Raw genomic sequence first — 14,252 nt, forward strand, 5'->3', positions numbered from 1 at the left:
CATTCATCAATTTATTTTGAAGCCTGAGTTAGAGTTAGTAATTTTTTTCCGATTCTGACTCCACTCATTTGCTTTGGAATTTTCCAGAAGTAAATTAATGTCAGTACCAGTGGGGAACTTAGTGTTTCTGCTGCCTGAGGCGGACGATAGAAAGACGCCCTTACAACCCCTGCCACGGCCCAACGCACTGCTAGTGGTAACATTACAGTGAATGCAGTGCGGTAACATTTTGTGGTGACTTACAAGAGACGTCCCTGACTAATCGCTCACATTTCCCGTCTCTTCCTTTTGGACCGCCATGACACCTTCTTCCAGCTATGATTTGTCTCTGTAAAGTTTGCAACCCATACATCTTTGACTCCTCACTTCTCCACACACCCGACCTACATTGCCCTCATGTACACAAAGCCCCTTAAATAGTGCCCCTTATTACTAATACCCCTTGTATTAATAATGCCCCTAATAACCCTTATATAAATACCCCCGTTGTATTAATGATATGTGGTATTTATATAAGGGCTATTAGGAGCATTATTAATACAAGGGGGATATTTATATAAGGGCTATTAGGAGCATTATTGAAACATGGGGGTATTTAAAATACCCCCCTTGTATTAATAATGCCCTTATATAAATAACACATGTTAATATATAAAGTCCCCCCTCCTAACGACCCCTTAAAATACCCACAACTCGACTAAAAAAAGTTATACTCATCTACTTTGGAGCCCTTGATGTAGCCGACATCTCATCTTCATCACCCAGGATAATAGCGCACAGGACGTCTGCGTCTCAGTGATGTCATTAGCATCACGCCTCCTATATAGAGAAGCAGATGTCTTATGTCTTTATTCTCGGTGTCTCGTAAACCGCAGTTGCTTGCGGTTTACAAGACACCGTCACAGATTTAGTTTTAACTAGATCAGTGTCTTGCAGATGCTGATCTAGTTAACAGTGAAGTATAGATTAATGGCCCGGGGCAGCCTAGGAGTAGGAGGGAAACCCAGGCTGCATGCGTCCCATCGGGTAAAGTTACCAGCTGAGCGATGTACCTGACGTGACACACGCAAACCAGCGCTCCTCCATGCCACCCCTTCCTCAATAGAGGTGCGCCCCTGGTCCATACAAGCCAGTAACTGTTGCCTCCATTTGTCTCCACCCCAAAGATGACCCAGATTACATTATTTACACACCTACAGATCTATCTACCCTAATTTGGTTAAGGATTCCAATATCTCATGACACCAATTTTAATGTTACAATCTAGCAAGCACTTGACAGGCTGCGGTTCACAACTCAGCCACTGGGGTACTGTACATAGACACATCTAGGATAGATAGCATATCACTTTGTGGTAGCATATCGTAAAAAAAAAAAAACTTATCTTATAACGCGCATATCTTTTCCTCCAGCTAAGAGGAAAGGGAATGAATGACACATTTAGACTTGTTACTCAAATGTATTTTCCTAAATTTTGGCTTACCAGCTTACCTTCGTAGTAGCTTACCATGCTCCCATATAATAACCACAAAATAATGTATGTTATTAATACCACTACACACTGCATATAATAATGTATCTCCATACAATGTCCTAATAATGAACCGTAACACTATTATACTGTACACTCCATGTTATACCATCATGCGGGGCTTCCATTGGTAGATACTTTTGGCATTCATTTTAAATGTGGGTAGTAATGGGTTAAATAGTTCTAAATCTGGTGGTCTTGGTTACTGAAGTGTTAATATGCTAAGTCTGGGACAGTGAGGGTGCGTTCACACGATGTAACATGCTGCGTGATATGGCACGTATACGGCGTGTGAGAGTTTGCGTGCCGTAAACGCTCCCATTGATTTCAATGGGCGTTAGGATCGTATACGCCGTGTTATTTTGCCACCGTGATTTTGCATATACGATCCTAACTCCCATTGCAATCAATGGGAGCGTATACGGCGCGCAAACTCTCACGCCGTATACGTGCCATATCACATGGCATGTTACATCGTGTGAACGCACCCTGAAGAAGTTAATGCTTAAAACCTTAAAGGCACTGATGTTATAAACACAGCAGTATAGATCCCTATTAACTGAGACATTCCTGGTGATTTGAAGCATTGAAGGGGTTAAATTGTGACATAGTGGTCTAGGGTATTAAGAGAGTCAATGAGAATTCAATGAAGGTCTAGACCTGTCAAAAAATTACATCCCTGGTTGTCTAGCGCAAAGTATCCAGCCTCTGTATCTAGCGATTCGCCATGTCCCCCCATACCCCCTCCATAAGCCCGCCCCATATGACCAAAGCCCTGCCCCATCCCCACCCCGCCCTGCCGGGCCATGGAAAAACAGTCTTACTTGAAGCCAGTCCCTGGTGCAAAAAAGGTTGCAATCACTGGTCTAGACTGTTAAGGGGTAGATGGGACTTCACTGAAGGTCTAGATCAATCAAAGGAGCTAAATCTTTGGAGATTAATGTTAGTGAAGAGATTAGTTGTGAAGTCCCTGGAGGTTTAGGATGTTAATGGGGTAAATGTGACTTCATTGATGGTCTACTCTACACCAGAGAAAGCAGTAAAGTCCTTGGTGGTTTATGGTAGTGAAGGAATTAATGATAGGAACCCTGGTTACCCAGTAAGGTGAAGCCGTTATTGGTCCCATCCATGGTGGTTTAGGGCAGTAAATGAGTTAATAAGCTATAGTAACTGAGTCCTTTATAGTCTCAGGCAGTGGATTAACATTGACGTTCCTGCTGGTCTAGGGTGGTGGAGAGTTGACAGTAGAGTCCATTCTGTTCTTGGAGTGGAGTCCATAAAGGACCAGGGGCCCAAAGGCAGAGATAAACATTAGAAGTCTTTGATCTTACCGGTAGGGAAGCCTCAAATTCTAACAAGGTCGTAGGGATTCTACAACAAAGTACACATTGTGAAATTCTGCTATCTTTATTAGGTGTCTGTAAACACTTGAAGACAATGTTTCCATCCAAGTAAAGACCTCTATGTCACAATGTATTAAGATACTTGGACCACTACCAGCAAACTAGGGTAGTGACCCGGAGAGACCGATGGGTAATGACTACCAGACTGAGTGTTGGTGTACATGTTCCACTGTGTGCTGACTGGAGGAGCAGCCGGAGGAACATTTCATCCGCACTGTGTACAATATCAGCCTGGCTCACATATCTTTTATCCTTAATATTTCCTTATCATTCCTCTTCACGAGACATGTCCAGATATATATGTGTCATGAGATGATAACTTTTTCAGAGCCTCGTGATTTTGTGATATTCTATCACAAAATGTCTATCCTATATTTGTCTATGTGCAGCCACCTAGTGGTTGTATAGTGGGTTGCAGCCTGTGAAGGGTTTAAAGTTGACACCTCTGTATATCTGATGCCCCTGGTGAATAGGTGATCGTTTCTAATATTTTTATACTTGATTTGACACTATGTTTTATTTCAACAGAAAGCAATCTCCTTACCAAACTCTACCAAAAGGAAGAAACCATCCACGTCGTGGGAAATGGTTGTGTAAGCAGTCCACGGTTCCCTAGTAGTTACCCCAGAAATCTTCTACTCACCTGGAAACTGGAGTCTGCAGAGAACACCAGGATACAGCTCGCATTTGACAGCCAGTTTGGTCTGGAAGAGCAAGAAAATGACGTATGCAGGTACGTCCGAATTGTATTGACATGTCCACAAGGAGGCTTCAGTGGGACTTTCAGGCCCCCGTTCTCCTGATCACTGATCATTTGTACCACCAGCAATCCAACAACATAGGCAGTGGCGTAACTACCGCCATAGCAGCAGAGGCAGCTGCCACAGGGCTGGGACATTAGGGGCCCGGTGACAGCCGCTACCACTGCTATCATTATACTCGGGGGTCTTTTCGGACCCCCGAGTATAATGATTGGTGGACCGGGAGAGGTAAGAAACATAAAAAACACTGTTACTTACCGCTCCACGATCCTGGCCAGGCCTCCTTCCTAGTTGTCTGATGTCTCTGACGTCACATGAACCCAGCCTGCATCCCGGGTCATGTGACATCCGACGTCATTGAAGAATGACGGTAGCGGGTATCCACTATGGGGGATAATACTGTGTGCAGGAGCCACTATGGGGGATAATACTGTGTGCAGGGGCCTCTAAGGGAAAAAATACTGTGTGCAGGGGCCACTATGGGGGGTAATACTGTGTGCAGGGGCCACTATGGGGACATAATACTGTCTGCAGGGGCCACTGTGGGGATAATACTGTGTGCAGGGGCCACTATGGGGCATAATACTGTGTGCAGGGACCACTATGGGACATAATACTGTGTGCAGGGGCCACTATGGGACATAATACTGTGTGCAGGGGCCACTATGGGGCATAATACTGTGTGCAGGGGCCACTATGGGGCATAATACTGTGTGCAGGGGCCACTATGGGGCATAATACTGTGTGCAGGGACCACTATGGGACATAATACTGTGTGCAGGGGCCACTATGGGGCATAATACTGTGTGCAGGGGCCACTATGGGGGATAATACTGTGTGCAGGGGCCACTATGGGGGATAATACTGTGTGCAGGGGCCACTATGGGACATAATAGAGCATGCAGGAATGCGTAGGAGGGGGTCAGTCGGGGTCTTCGGTGTCGGTTTGGGGGGGGGGGGGGCATGTCAAAAGTTCGCCACGGGGCCCCGCCATTACTAGTTACGCCACTGAACATAGGAGATAGGGTTCCATAATGGCACAACCCCTTTAGAAGTTGATAAGATAAGGGCCATTTTCTGAAATGCTGTGTAAACCTGAGAACAATTATTTTACTAAGCATTTGCATAGACATCAGATGACATTGTTGGCCTTAACATTGACTTCAATCCATTGACATACAGGTACGATTTTGTGGAAGTGGAAGAAGCTTCAGAAACAAGCACAGTTATCCGCGGGCGATGGTGTGGACATAAAGAGGCTCCTCCAAGATTGACATCCAAAAAGAATCAAGTAAAGATCACATTTAGATCCGATGACCACTTTGTGGCTAAGCCCGGCTTCAAAGTCTGTTACTCTCTTGTGGTAAGTCCTACAGTCCAGTAGGTGTTCATGGCCATCCTCTCGTAGAGGAGTTGTGATCTTCAATTCTTGCGTATTTCAAGTGAGCATGGATCCCTAATCTTAGATGTATCCTCATGGCTTGGCTTAGCCCATGATCATGTCTCTGGTTTATATTCTGACTCACAGCTTACATCTTTATCTGGGCTCAAATCTCAATATAACATCCCTGGATCTCAGCTGTATGATATGTGCAAAGCTGGCCTTTCTCCCAGACAAATTGCTGCTTCCAACCAGTAGTGCTCCTTCATTGTTTCAAAGGTTCATAGACATGACACACGATGGAACCCATAGACGTTGGGCTCTCTATGTTTGTCCATTGTTCTGGTCCTCTGATGGAGTCTTCATACACGTCCAATATGAATTCCTTTTCCCTACATCAAACAGATATAAATGAGTTTCGGAGACCGAGAGCACATACCCGCCTGCCCGTCTGCAGTCATCATATCTGCGTATAACGTACTTTGCTGTCATCTACCTTGTTTTTTTGTTAATTTGTCATTTAATTTTGGGCTCGGGTGGTTCAGGTCCTGATTCTTTATGGATCAAACAAGTTCAGTACAAACTGGAAGTGAAATTATATTTTGGGGTCTCTTCAGACCTCACCGTTGAGGCCTGTGTTTAGGCCTCAGTAGTGACATGGGCACCCCCAAGTATCCTGATTTCATGAGGGAAGGTAGATAGGAAAGTATAAATGTGGGTTTTTACCTCCACTGAGCCCTCGCCTATTATTGTTATAATAATTTACCGTAATGCATGTCATGGCAGCCATTTTAGTAAGTCCGAGACAAATCTCAAATTGTTTGGTTTCGTAAAAAAACAATCAATTTGAATATTTGGGTTGAACCCGTCTTGTAATAAACTGGTTCCCCCACCTCTGGTGCCTATACGGCCCCTGCTGTAACTTGTACTGCTACTATCTCTGTGACTATAACTACTAGCATATGCATTTTGAGGAGGACTAGAAATAGGTGCAGCAATTTCTCATCGTGTTCCCTGCAGATACGTTCAGGAATTCTTAGGGGAGAAGTTTCGATTCAGCCTGTGCAAACATTAGGGCACTAGTTTTTCTTCGTAAATCCTGAATTTTGGAAGGGTACGAGGTGTTTCAGCTGCTTCACACTATGACCAGACTTTGCGCTATGACATTACTATGGGCATACACACCAATGACAAGGCCTGTCTTCTTAATGGAGGACACTATTTGTTGAGAAGGAACCTGTCAGGTCTCTTTGGGAAACTAAACCACCCACTGGTCCTTATGGAACAATGTTTAGTTCCCCAAATAGCCTATACCTTGCTCTCTCCTAGTCTGAGAAGTCTCACTGGACTCCTCCACCAATGCTCCAGGTGCAAGCACAACTCTTGACTGAAGCCAGAGAAGTACATTTTCTACTTCACGTCGAGGTCTAAATCCAACGTGTGCCACTCCGTCTTCAGTGAAGAGCTATAGTGGTCCCAGCAACACAGGGGATGGTTAAACAGGAAAATTTTATTAACACTACTAGAGATGACTGAGTGGTGAAATATTCGAGATTCGATATTCGTTTCGAGTAGAGCCTCAATATTCGTCTACTCGATCGAATATCGAATCTCATTATAGTCTATGGGAGAAAATGCTCGTTTCAGGGGAAATCACTATTTGACTAAAGGAGAGTCACCAAGTCCACAAGTAGCAGGAGGAGAGTGTTTAGGAGGAGAGCTGTGCAGTTAAAGAGCACGGACCCCATAGACTATAACAGGTCCGTGTGCTTGCAGTGCACTGCCCGCACAAATGATTTGTGAGTCTATGGGGTCCATGTACTTTAACTGCACAGCGCTTGCAGTTGCACTGATATTCCATTCTGGGGGGTCCTCCTGCGGACTCCTTCCGGATGGGAGGCAAGCGCTAATGTGAACCAGGCCTTACTCGTCCTGCAGAACCAGCATTGATTGGCCGAATGCTATACACTGTATAGCATTTGGCAAATCAACGCTAGTTCTGCAGCAGGCTCGTCCTTGCTAGTAAGGAGAGCTGGCAGCTTTCGGTTATGCGGGAGATGACTTTTTCTCATAGGAATGCATTGACCAGCGTTGATTGGCCAGTGTAAAGCATTTGGCCAATCAACGCTAGTTCTGCCGGAGGCTCGTCTGTGAAGAGGCGGAGTCTAAGATCGGACCACAGCAGTCTCCATTGTGGTCCGATCTTAGACTCTGCTTCGTTACAGATGAGCCTCCAGCAGAACCAGCATTGATTGGCCGAATGCTGTACACTGTATAGCATTCAGCCAATCAATGCTGGTCAATGCATTCCTATGAAAAAAAGTCAGCTCCCCCATAACCGCAAGCTACCAGCTCTCTGCCGACTAGCAAAGATGAGCCTGCTGCAGAACCAGCGTTGATTGGCCGAATCATAGCTGGTTCTGAATCGAATCTTTACTGTGAATAGCGAGTAGTATTCCAACAAGTATGAGTATTTCGAATACCGTAGTATTCTATCGAATACCTGCTTGATCGAATACTACTCGCTCATCTCTAATCACTACCATGGACCACATTGACATAGGGCTATTTGAGGCACAAAACCACTGGTTTAGAGTCCTGACTGGTTATCGGCGTGCCCATGTGACCGCTGATGTCCCAATCACAGGATTCACTGGTGGCCCCGAGCACATTATGACACAGGAGAGGACCAGATGCCACGGGGAGACCCAAACCAGGTAACATAAATTTAGTATACATTTTTTTAAAAAAAAAATTCTTGTTACCTACCCCAGAGACCCCAGAGTATATTGTGGAGCCAATTTTTGTTCATCCAAAGTAAATCACTACCTGTTTGGCTTTGTTAAAAAAAAACAATTTGGGATTTTTAGGTAGAATTTGGTTTGTGACAAACCAATTTGCCCATCTATAGTGTCACAAAAATGTCAGCAACAACAAGTTAGAAATCGGATGATACCTGTAAGTAAAAGAAAAACATAGATTGACTATCTTTCAAAGCATCTTAAGATAAGCTTAGTGCCTACGGTACAAAGCAATGCCGATATATATCACGTTACATTTTCCGAACATACCCCTGGTTTTATATCAGAAAGCTTTGATCTTTTTGACATGAAGAGACTGAATCCATTGTATGAGATTACTAAGGCCAGATGTGTCGAAAACTCCGCACGATAAGGTTGCATCTCCAGATACTGTACTGTACCCCAACCACGGGCGGTACAACATTGTAGAGATGCTCCGCACATGTTTACTCCCTGTTTACAACTGTGAAATTGATGGTTTTGATTAACAAATGTTTTGCAAAAATCCTAGTACCGTAGTCACACATCCAGCGGCTCTTTCATAATCTTTTGTTTTTGTGGTTGATTTGTGAATATAGGGTCAGGGTATAATCATACACATTAGGGAGTGTGTGCCTACATAGGCGTCCCCTGATCCTGGTCTATAGTCTCTCACTCTGCCAAATCAGTATCCCTGCGCTATGCTGACGAGGTCCAACAGACCGAAACAGTGCTGTCCATAGCTGGGAATCGGTTCCTTTTGGAATAGAAATACTAATTTGGCAATTACATCCGCATCATGTTAGTAGGCTTATTAACTGAGTCATGCATGATGTTAAGGAGGCTGTCCTCTAGAGGGCCCTCTACATCCTGGAGAATAGAATTGCATATTTTTTACTTGTGAATAATGGTGAAGTTCCAAAATGTATATGTGGTAGGAGGAACTTCTGGACATTGTATGCATAATGTTGTCTCTATGTAGCATTGCTATATACAGTATCACCTACATCACTACCTCCAAAATGTGTGACTTGATGCCAAGAAGACTACTGAGTAAGGAGGTGACAGTGAATTCAGCCATGGAGGGCGAATACGTCTGCTCATGGTGGCTACGTCCTGTCTAGCAAGATTAAATACAGTTACTGTACATGTGTTGACTAAGGATGAGCAAACCTTTGAAGATTTGTTTTGTCCTGTGTTCATGACATTGATCGTGCCCAGGTCAACACTGAGGCCCAATAACAGGCCTCAGCGCTGACCCTGGGTGTATGATGCCACAAAAGAGCACCAGACGAAACATCACCACAAGGCCAAAAAGGCGGGGGAAGGTAAGTATAAATGTTTTCTATGCTCTCCTTGGGCCTATTCCCATTGCACTCTAAGTTCTAAATTGTTCGGTATAAACCAGTTTGGAATATTCGGGACAAACCCAGCTCGCTGCAAACCGATTTTCCCAACTCTAGGGCTGACCAGTCGCCATGACATGGCCCATATTTTTTATGTAGGTTGTGAGCCCCATATAGGGTTCACAATGTACATTATTCCCTATTGATATGTCTTTGGAGTATGGGAGGAAATCCATGCAAACACAGGGAGAACATACAAACTCCTTGCAGATGTTGTCCTTGGCAGAACTCGAACCCAGGACTTTAGCACTGCAAGACTGCAGTGTTAACCATTGAGTCACCATGTTGCCCCTGATATTTTTTCACCCCATCACTGTCTTTGTAGTGTGGGAGGAAACCCACGCAAATACGGGGATACCATACAAACTCCTTGCAGAGGTTGTCCTTGGCAGAACTCAAACCCAGGACTCTAGCGTTGCAAGACTGCAGTGTTAACCATTGAGTCACCATGTTGCCCCTGATATTTTTTCACCCCATCACTGTCTTTGTAGTGTGGGAGGAAACCCACGCAAATACGGGGATACCATACAAACTCCTTGCAGAGGTTGTCCTTGGCAGGATTTGAACCTAGGACTCCAGTGCTGCAAGGCTAACCACTGAACCACTATGTTGCCTGATTTTTATATGTATATTAGAGGATCAGGTGACTCAGTATATATAGTAGTTTTCCCAAGTTGATCCAAAAAAACTACTGTATAGTCAACTTTGTAATCCCGTACAACTCCAGTGCCCCCACTCTGATCCTCCCCATTGGACTTTTTCGACTTTGCTGCAAAGGTGGCATATTCCTCTATCCACATCACTGGTGAAACCAATCCTTAGTCCTGCCGATACATCACAAGATCGTCAACATCAATGATTGAGGTTCACAGGTAGAAGGTTTGCATCAAGGAAACAAAGCTGGCAGTGCGGACCAAGGCGGTGGAGACGTGATGGATCTAACTGAACATTCCTTGCCGTGGCCATAGCTTTTATTAACTTGGAAACCCCCTGTAAGGGAATTCTTAGAGTCTGTCTTTTTCTTGTCACCTATGACCAGTCTTAATCTCTGCCACCTTGGGATTTTATGATTATGACCCCCCCCCACCTTCCAGGCAGATGATGAATTGCCGTATATGTCTCCATCTGGCCAACCGAGGATAGTAAAGGTTCTTCATGTGCCCATAGCATAAATGGTAACGCAGATTGTCATAAATATCTGCTCGGTCCATCCAGAGGGATTTCATTGCTTCAGAGTTAACAAAAAAATAAAGAGACCGAGCAAATAAATTGCAATAAAGCGAAGACAGAAGAGTTTATTACTGTCATAAAGTCTTGTGTTTGGAGAGTGTCTGAAGCCCCCGTCATCATTATATCAATAACACTTTACTGCGGATTGTTGGAAATTGTCATACGAGATTGTTCAATTTTCTGCTGTCGATTTTCTGATTCAGTTATTTATTGGTAAATTAGCTTTCAAGAAAAGAACAAGTGCAAAATATTTTCTGGGATTCAATTAGGCGGCTGAGATTTTGCAGATCTATCAGTCATCCAAATGTATCCATCACAGTGATAGGAGAGGCCGGCCAGCGCCACATTTATTTCATATATCGCAATGTTTCACTTATACTATGAGACGTAATGAAATATAACGGTGTACTGAAGGCTGGAATGGTCCTGTCACTGTGAATTAGCAGCCGCCTGATCAGGGCCGTGATGAATACCTACAGATCAGGCTCTCCATGTGATGTAGAGATTGAAGGTGGGTTTTTTGCGCAATAATGTCTTTCTATGAGTTTAACATACTCATAGCATCGATAGCCTTAGTGCCCACATATCCTTCCTTACCTCTTGGTTCGATTTATGCTGAGATAAATGGTGCAAGATCAAAGAACGCCTGTAATTCTTTTGCACTTGAAAAATGGGGGGTTAATCCCCGAAACGCGTTGCGCCCTACTTGTCTCTTCTTCTGGTTTCTCCAAATGGTGCAAGATGACTGATTTTGTGATATTCTGCCACAGGATGTCTACATGCGGACACCCACTGGTTGTGTTGTACTCCATAGTAAAAAAAAAAAAAAAAAAAAGTCATCTCATCTCAACCAACCAGCACTCTGTTCTGTATTGAGAAGGATAACAAAGAGAAACACAATAGTGTAATACGGTTTTAGGTACTCAGATATAGCATCGGGTAGAAGAAGGTGGGGCCTAATTGGCCTTTTACCTTCACTGGTTGTGAATATGGGAAGAATATGCAAATCTGTCTTCCATGATGTAATTAGGAAGTCAGGTGCCTCAGTGTTGCAAACCAATAGAGGGTGCTCACTGGAATATGCAAGCCTGTCTTCCTTGATGTAATTAGGAAGACAGAATCTCAGTGATATGGCCCAATAAAGGCTGCTCCGTTTAACATCATGCTCGACCTTCCAAGAGGCCTTTGTTTTGCAATGATGCTAGGATTATTACCAGGTATAGTCTCTCAACCGAGGGCGGCCGTTTCGATGTTATTGCATCTCGTCAGCCCGGTGTAGAGAAGACTAACCTGGTAGAGGTGAGAGGCCGTCCTCGAGGCCGTACTCAGTTGAGAGACTATACCTGGTAATAATCCCAGCATCATTGCAAAACAAAGGCCTCTTGGAAGGTCGAGCATGATGTTAAAGGGAGCAGCCTTTATTGGGCCATATCACTGAGATTCTGTCTTCCTAATTACATCAGGGAAGACAGGCTTGCACATTCCAGTGAGCGCCCTCTATTGGTTTGCAACACTGAGGCACCTGACTTCCTAATTACATCATGGAAGACAGATTTTCATATTCTTCCCATGGTCCCTTGCAAAGTGGAGTGCTAAAGGCTTAATAAGTCTCCACACACCTATATGGTGGTCTCTCCCCAAGGAGTGACGATATCCCCCTAACCCTGGTTGTGAATAGTCATAACCCCCAGTCAGGCACATAAAAGACCCCAGACAAGGGTGGCAGCATCTTCGTCCTTATGCATTAGTGGAAACGTCAAAATATACCAAAAATAAATGGCCGGGTAGGCTTAGCCATGATGGGACAAATCGCGCACTTAAGGGATAGATGGAATAACCCTTTCCGATTGGTCAGTTCATAAAATTCTTGTTTATTGGCAGATAAAAGGCAGTACGCGTTTCGGGATTAGAATTCCCTTTTTCAAAGGGAATTCTAATCCTGAAACGTATAGTACCTTTTATCTTCCAATAAACTGCATTAAAAAGGGACAACAATCATGAAACGGTGCGACTGATTTTGCTAATACATCTAGTTATGATTCAAGGGTCATTCATGGGTTGGACATTGACTTACAGGGTATCTACCTATAGGTGGCACCATCTGGTGGAGAGCTTGTCATGGATGTAGAAAAGGCTCCTGGCATGGGCCTAGAAGTGGGGGGATAACACATTCCAGAGGGAAGTTGGCTAAGTACATTGATTGGCAAAAAATTAATTACCCACCGAGATAGTATTGTCGGATTGCTGCATTATGTGACATTTCAGTTGGGTATATAAATGATAACAGGTGTGGTCTGGTTCGACACTGGGTCTTACCACAAGAGGGCGCAAAAGTGCTTCCCTTGCTGTTCTATAAAAAAAAAAACATTTTTAAAGGCTACTTTTGGGTAGTGTATCTCTTGGTGAGAGATCGTTCACTGCTAGACCTGACTCTACAATGCACTTGAAGACAATTTGCCTCATTGGACTGAGAAACGCAGGATGGTCATTTCAAAGAATTGCCTGCCATCTTGATTGTCCTGACCTAGCTGAAGATATAGGCCACCAGTACAGAGAATATTCTGATCTTCTGCTACAGTTTGTAGGTTCCTGTGACACCGACAACCCACATCTATGACGTCACTGAAGAGGGCTAAATACAGCAGGGAGTCACGCTGGAGCTCAGGAGAGGTGAATACCACTGGTTTTTATGTTTGCCACCTCCGATTATTATACTATGGGGTCTGAAAAGGTGATGTACCTCAAAAATGTTTTGCATATGGGCCATTACACTGGGAGGAGGGGTGGCTACAAGTGTGGAAGCCACTTTGGGACATTAGTATATGTCAATGGTGTGTTATACAGTGTGGGAGCCAGGAAAGGGGGCGCTATGATGTAGGTTTGGGGCCCCTTATTTTAGGGATCATTTATGCCATAAAACTGGTGTGAATTATAATAAATTTAGAACTCCCACACTATGCCCCCTGTCCATGAATGCAGTATGGGCGGTGCAAAGGTGAAAAAAGTTGCACATTTTTGTGCAATAACACAATTTTTGTTAAAAAAAATTGCAACTTTTTTATGCCTTGTATGACAGAACACTGGAATATGAAGCATAATAAATCTCCAATGTTTCTTGTAATAACAGCCATGTGAGGACCATTACTAGGACAGTTTTTCGTGCACTTGAGGCCTTGCAATGTACAGTCCTATAAAATCGAAACACGCTATTCTCCTTCTGCTTTCTGTTCCTGCTAGAAATAAAAAAAATATGTGCACCCATGAAAGTCATGAGAAACAGCTCCGAAACTGCTCTTGTAAATATTTGTACCAAAAAATATCTTCGCCGGTTGACAAGATAAGCAGCTGCGTAGATTACCAGCAAGCGCGGCTTCTTATTTATACAGCTTCTCGTCCTGAGCCACTGTGCGAGCCCTGCTGACGTGGAGACTTTTTTCTATGAATTTCTGGATTTCCTTTACCTGGAAGTATAGGGCACATGTTCTTCTCTACCCCCGATAGGAATGAGGTAAATAGCAATGATAGTCTCAATATGGAATATTTACATGGCTCTTCTAGGAATCTGCTCTGTGCAGAAGACAACACGTTTGGGAAAAGATGCAACAAAGAAACAGCATCGCGAGTCTATTTTTTAAACAAATGTAAATGGATGTTCGGGGACTGTAATATCTTTGGGTAGGCCATCAATATTAGATGAAGAGAAGTCTCTCCTGGCACTCCGGCTGATTGAACAGGCCTTCACTAGTTGCACAGCGCTCTG

The 14,252-nt window shown here is 43.9% G+C and overlaps 2 protein-coding genes across 2 annotated transcripts in view; one reads left to right on the plus strand and one right to left on the minus strand.

Moving 5' to 3' along the window:
* GRIA4 (glutamate ionotropic receptor AMPA type subunit 4) overlaps nt 1–14,252 on the minus strand; it is a 699,790-nt gene that overhangs the window by 552,110 nt on the left and 133,428 nt on the right. The gene's annotated exons all lie outside the window — the stretch shown is intronic.
* PDGFD (platelet derived growth factor D) overlaps nt 1–14,252 on the plus strand; it is a 138,341-nt gene that overhangs the window by 45,815 nt on the left and 78,274 nt on the right. Inside the window, exons 2-3 of the mRNA XM_075266139.1 lie at nt 3,463–3,667; nt 4,878–5,058. Of these exons, the coding sequence (XP_075122240.1) occupies nt 3,463–3,667; nt 4,878–5,058 (386 nt within the window). The remainder of the gene's footprint in view (nt 1–3,462; nt 3,668–4,877; nt 5,059–14,252) is intronic.

This window comes from Leptodactylus fuscus, chromosome 2 (assembly GCF_031893055.1).
Source record: "Leptodactylus fuscus isolate aLepFus1 chromosome 2, aLepFus1.hap2, whole genome shotgun sequence".
NCBI classification, from domain to species: Eukaryota; Metazoa; Chordata; class Amphibia; order Anura; family Leptodactylidae; genus Leptodactylus; species Leptodactylus fuscus.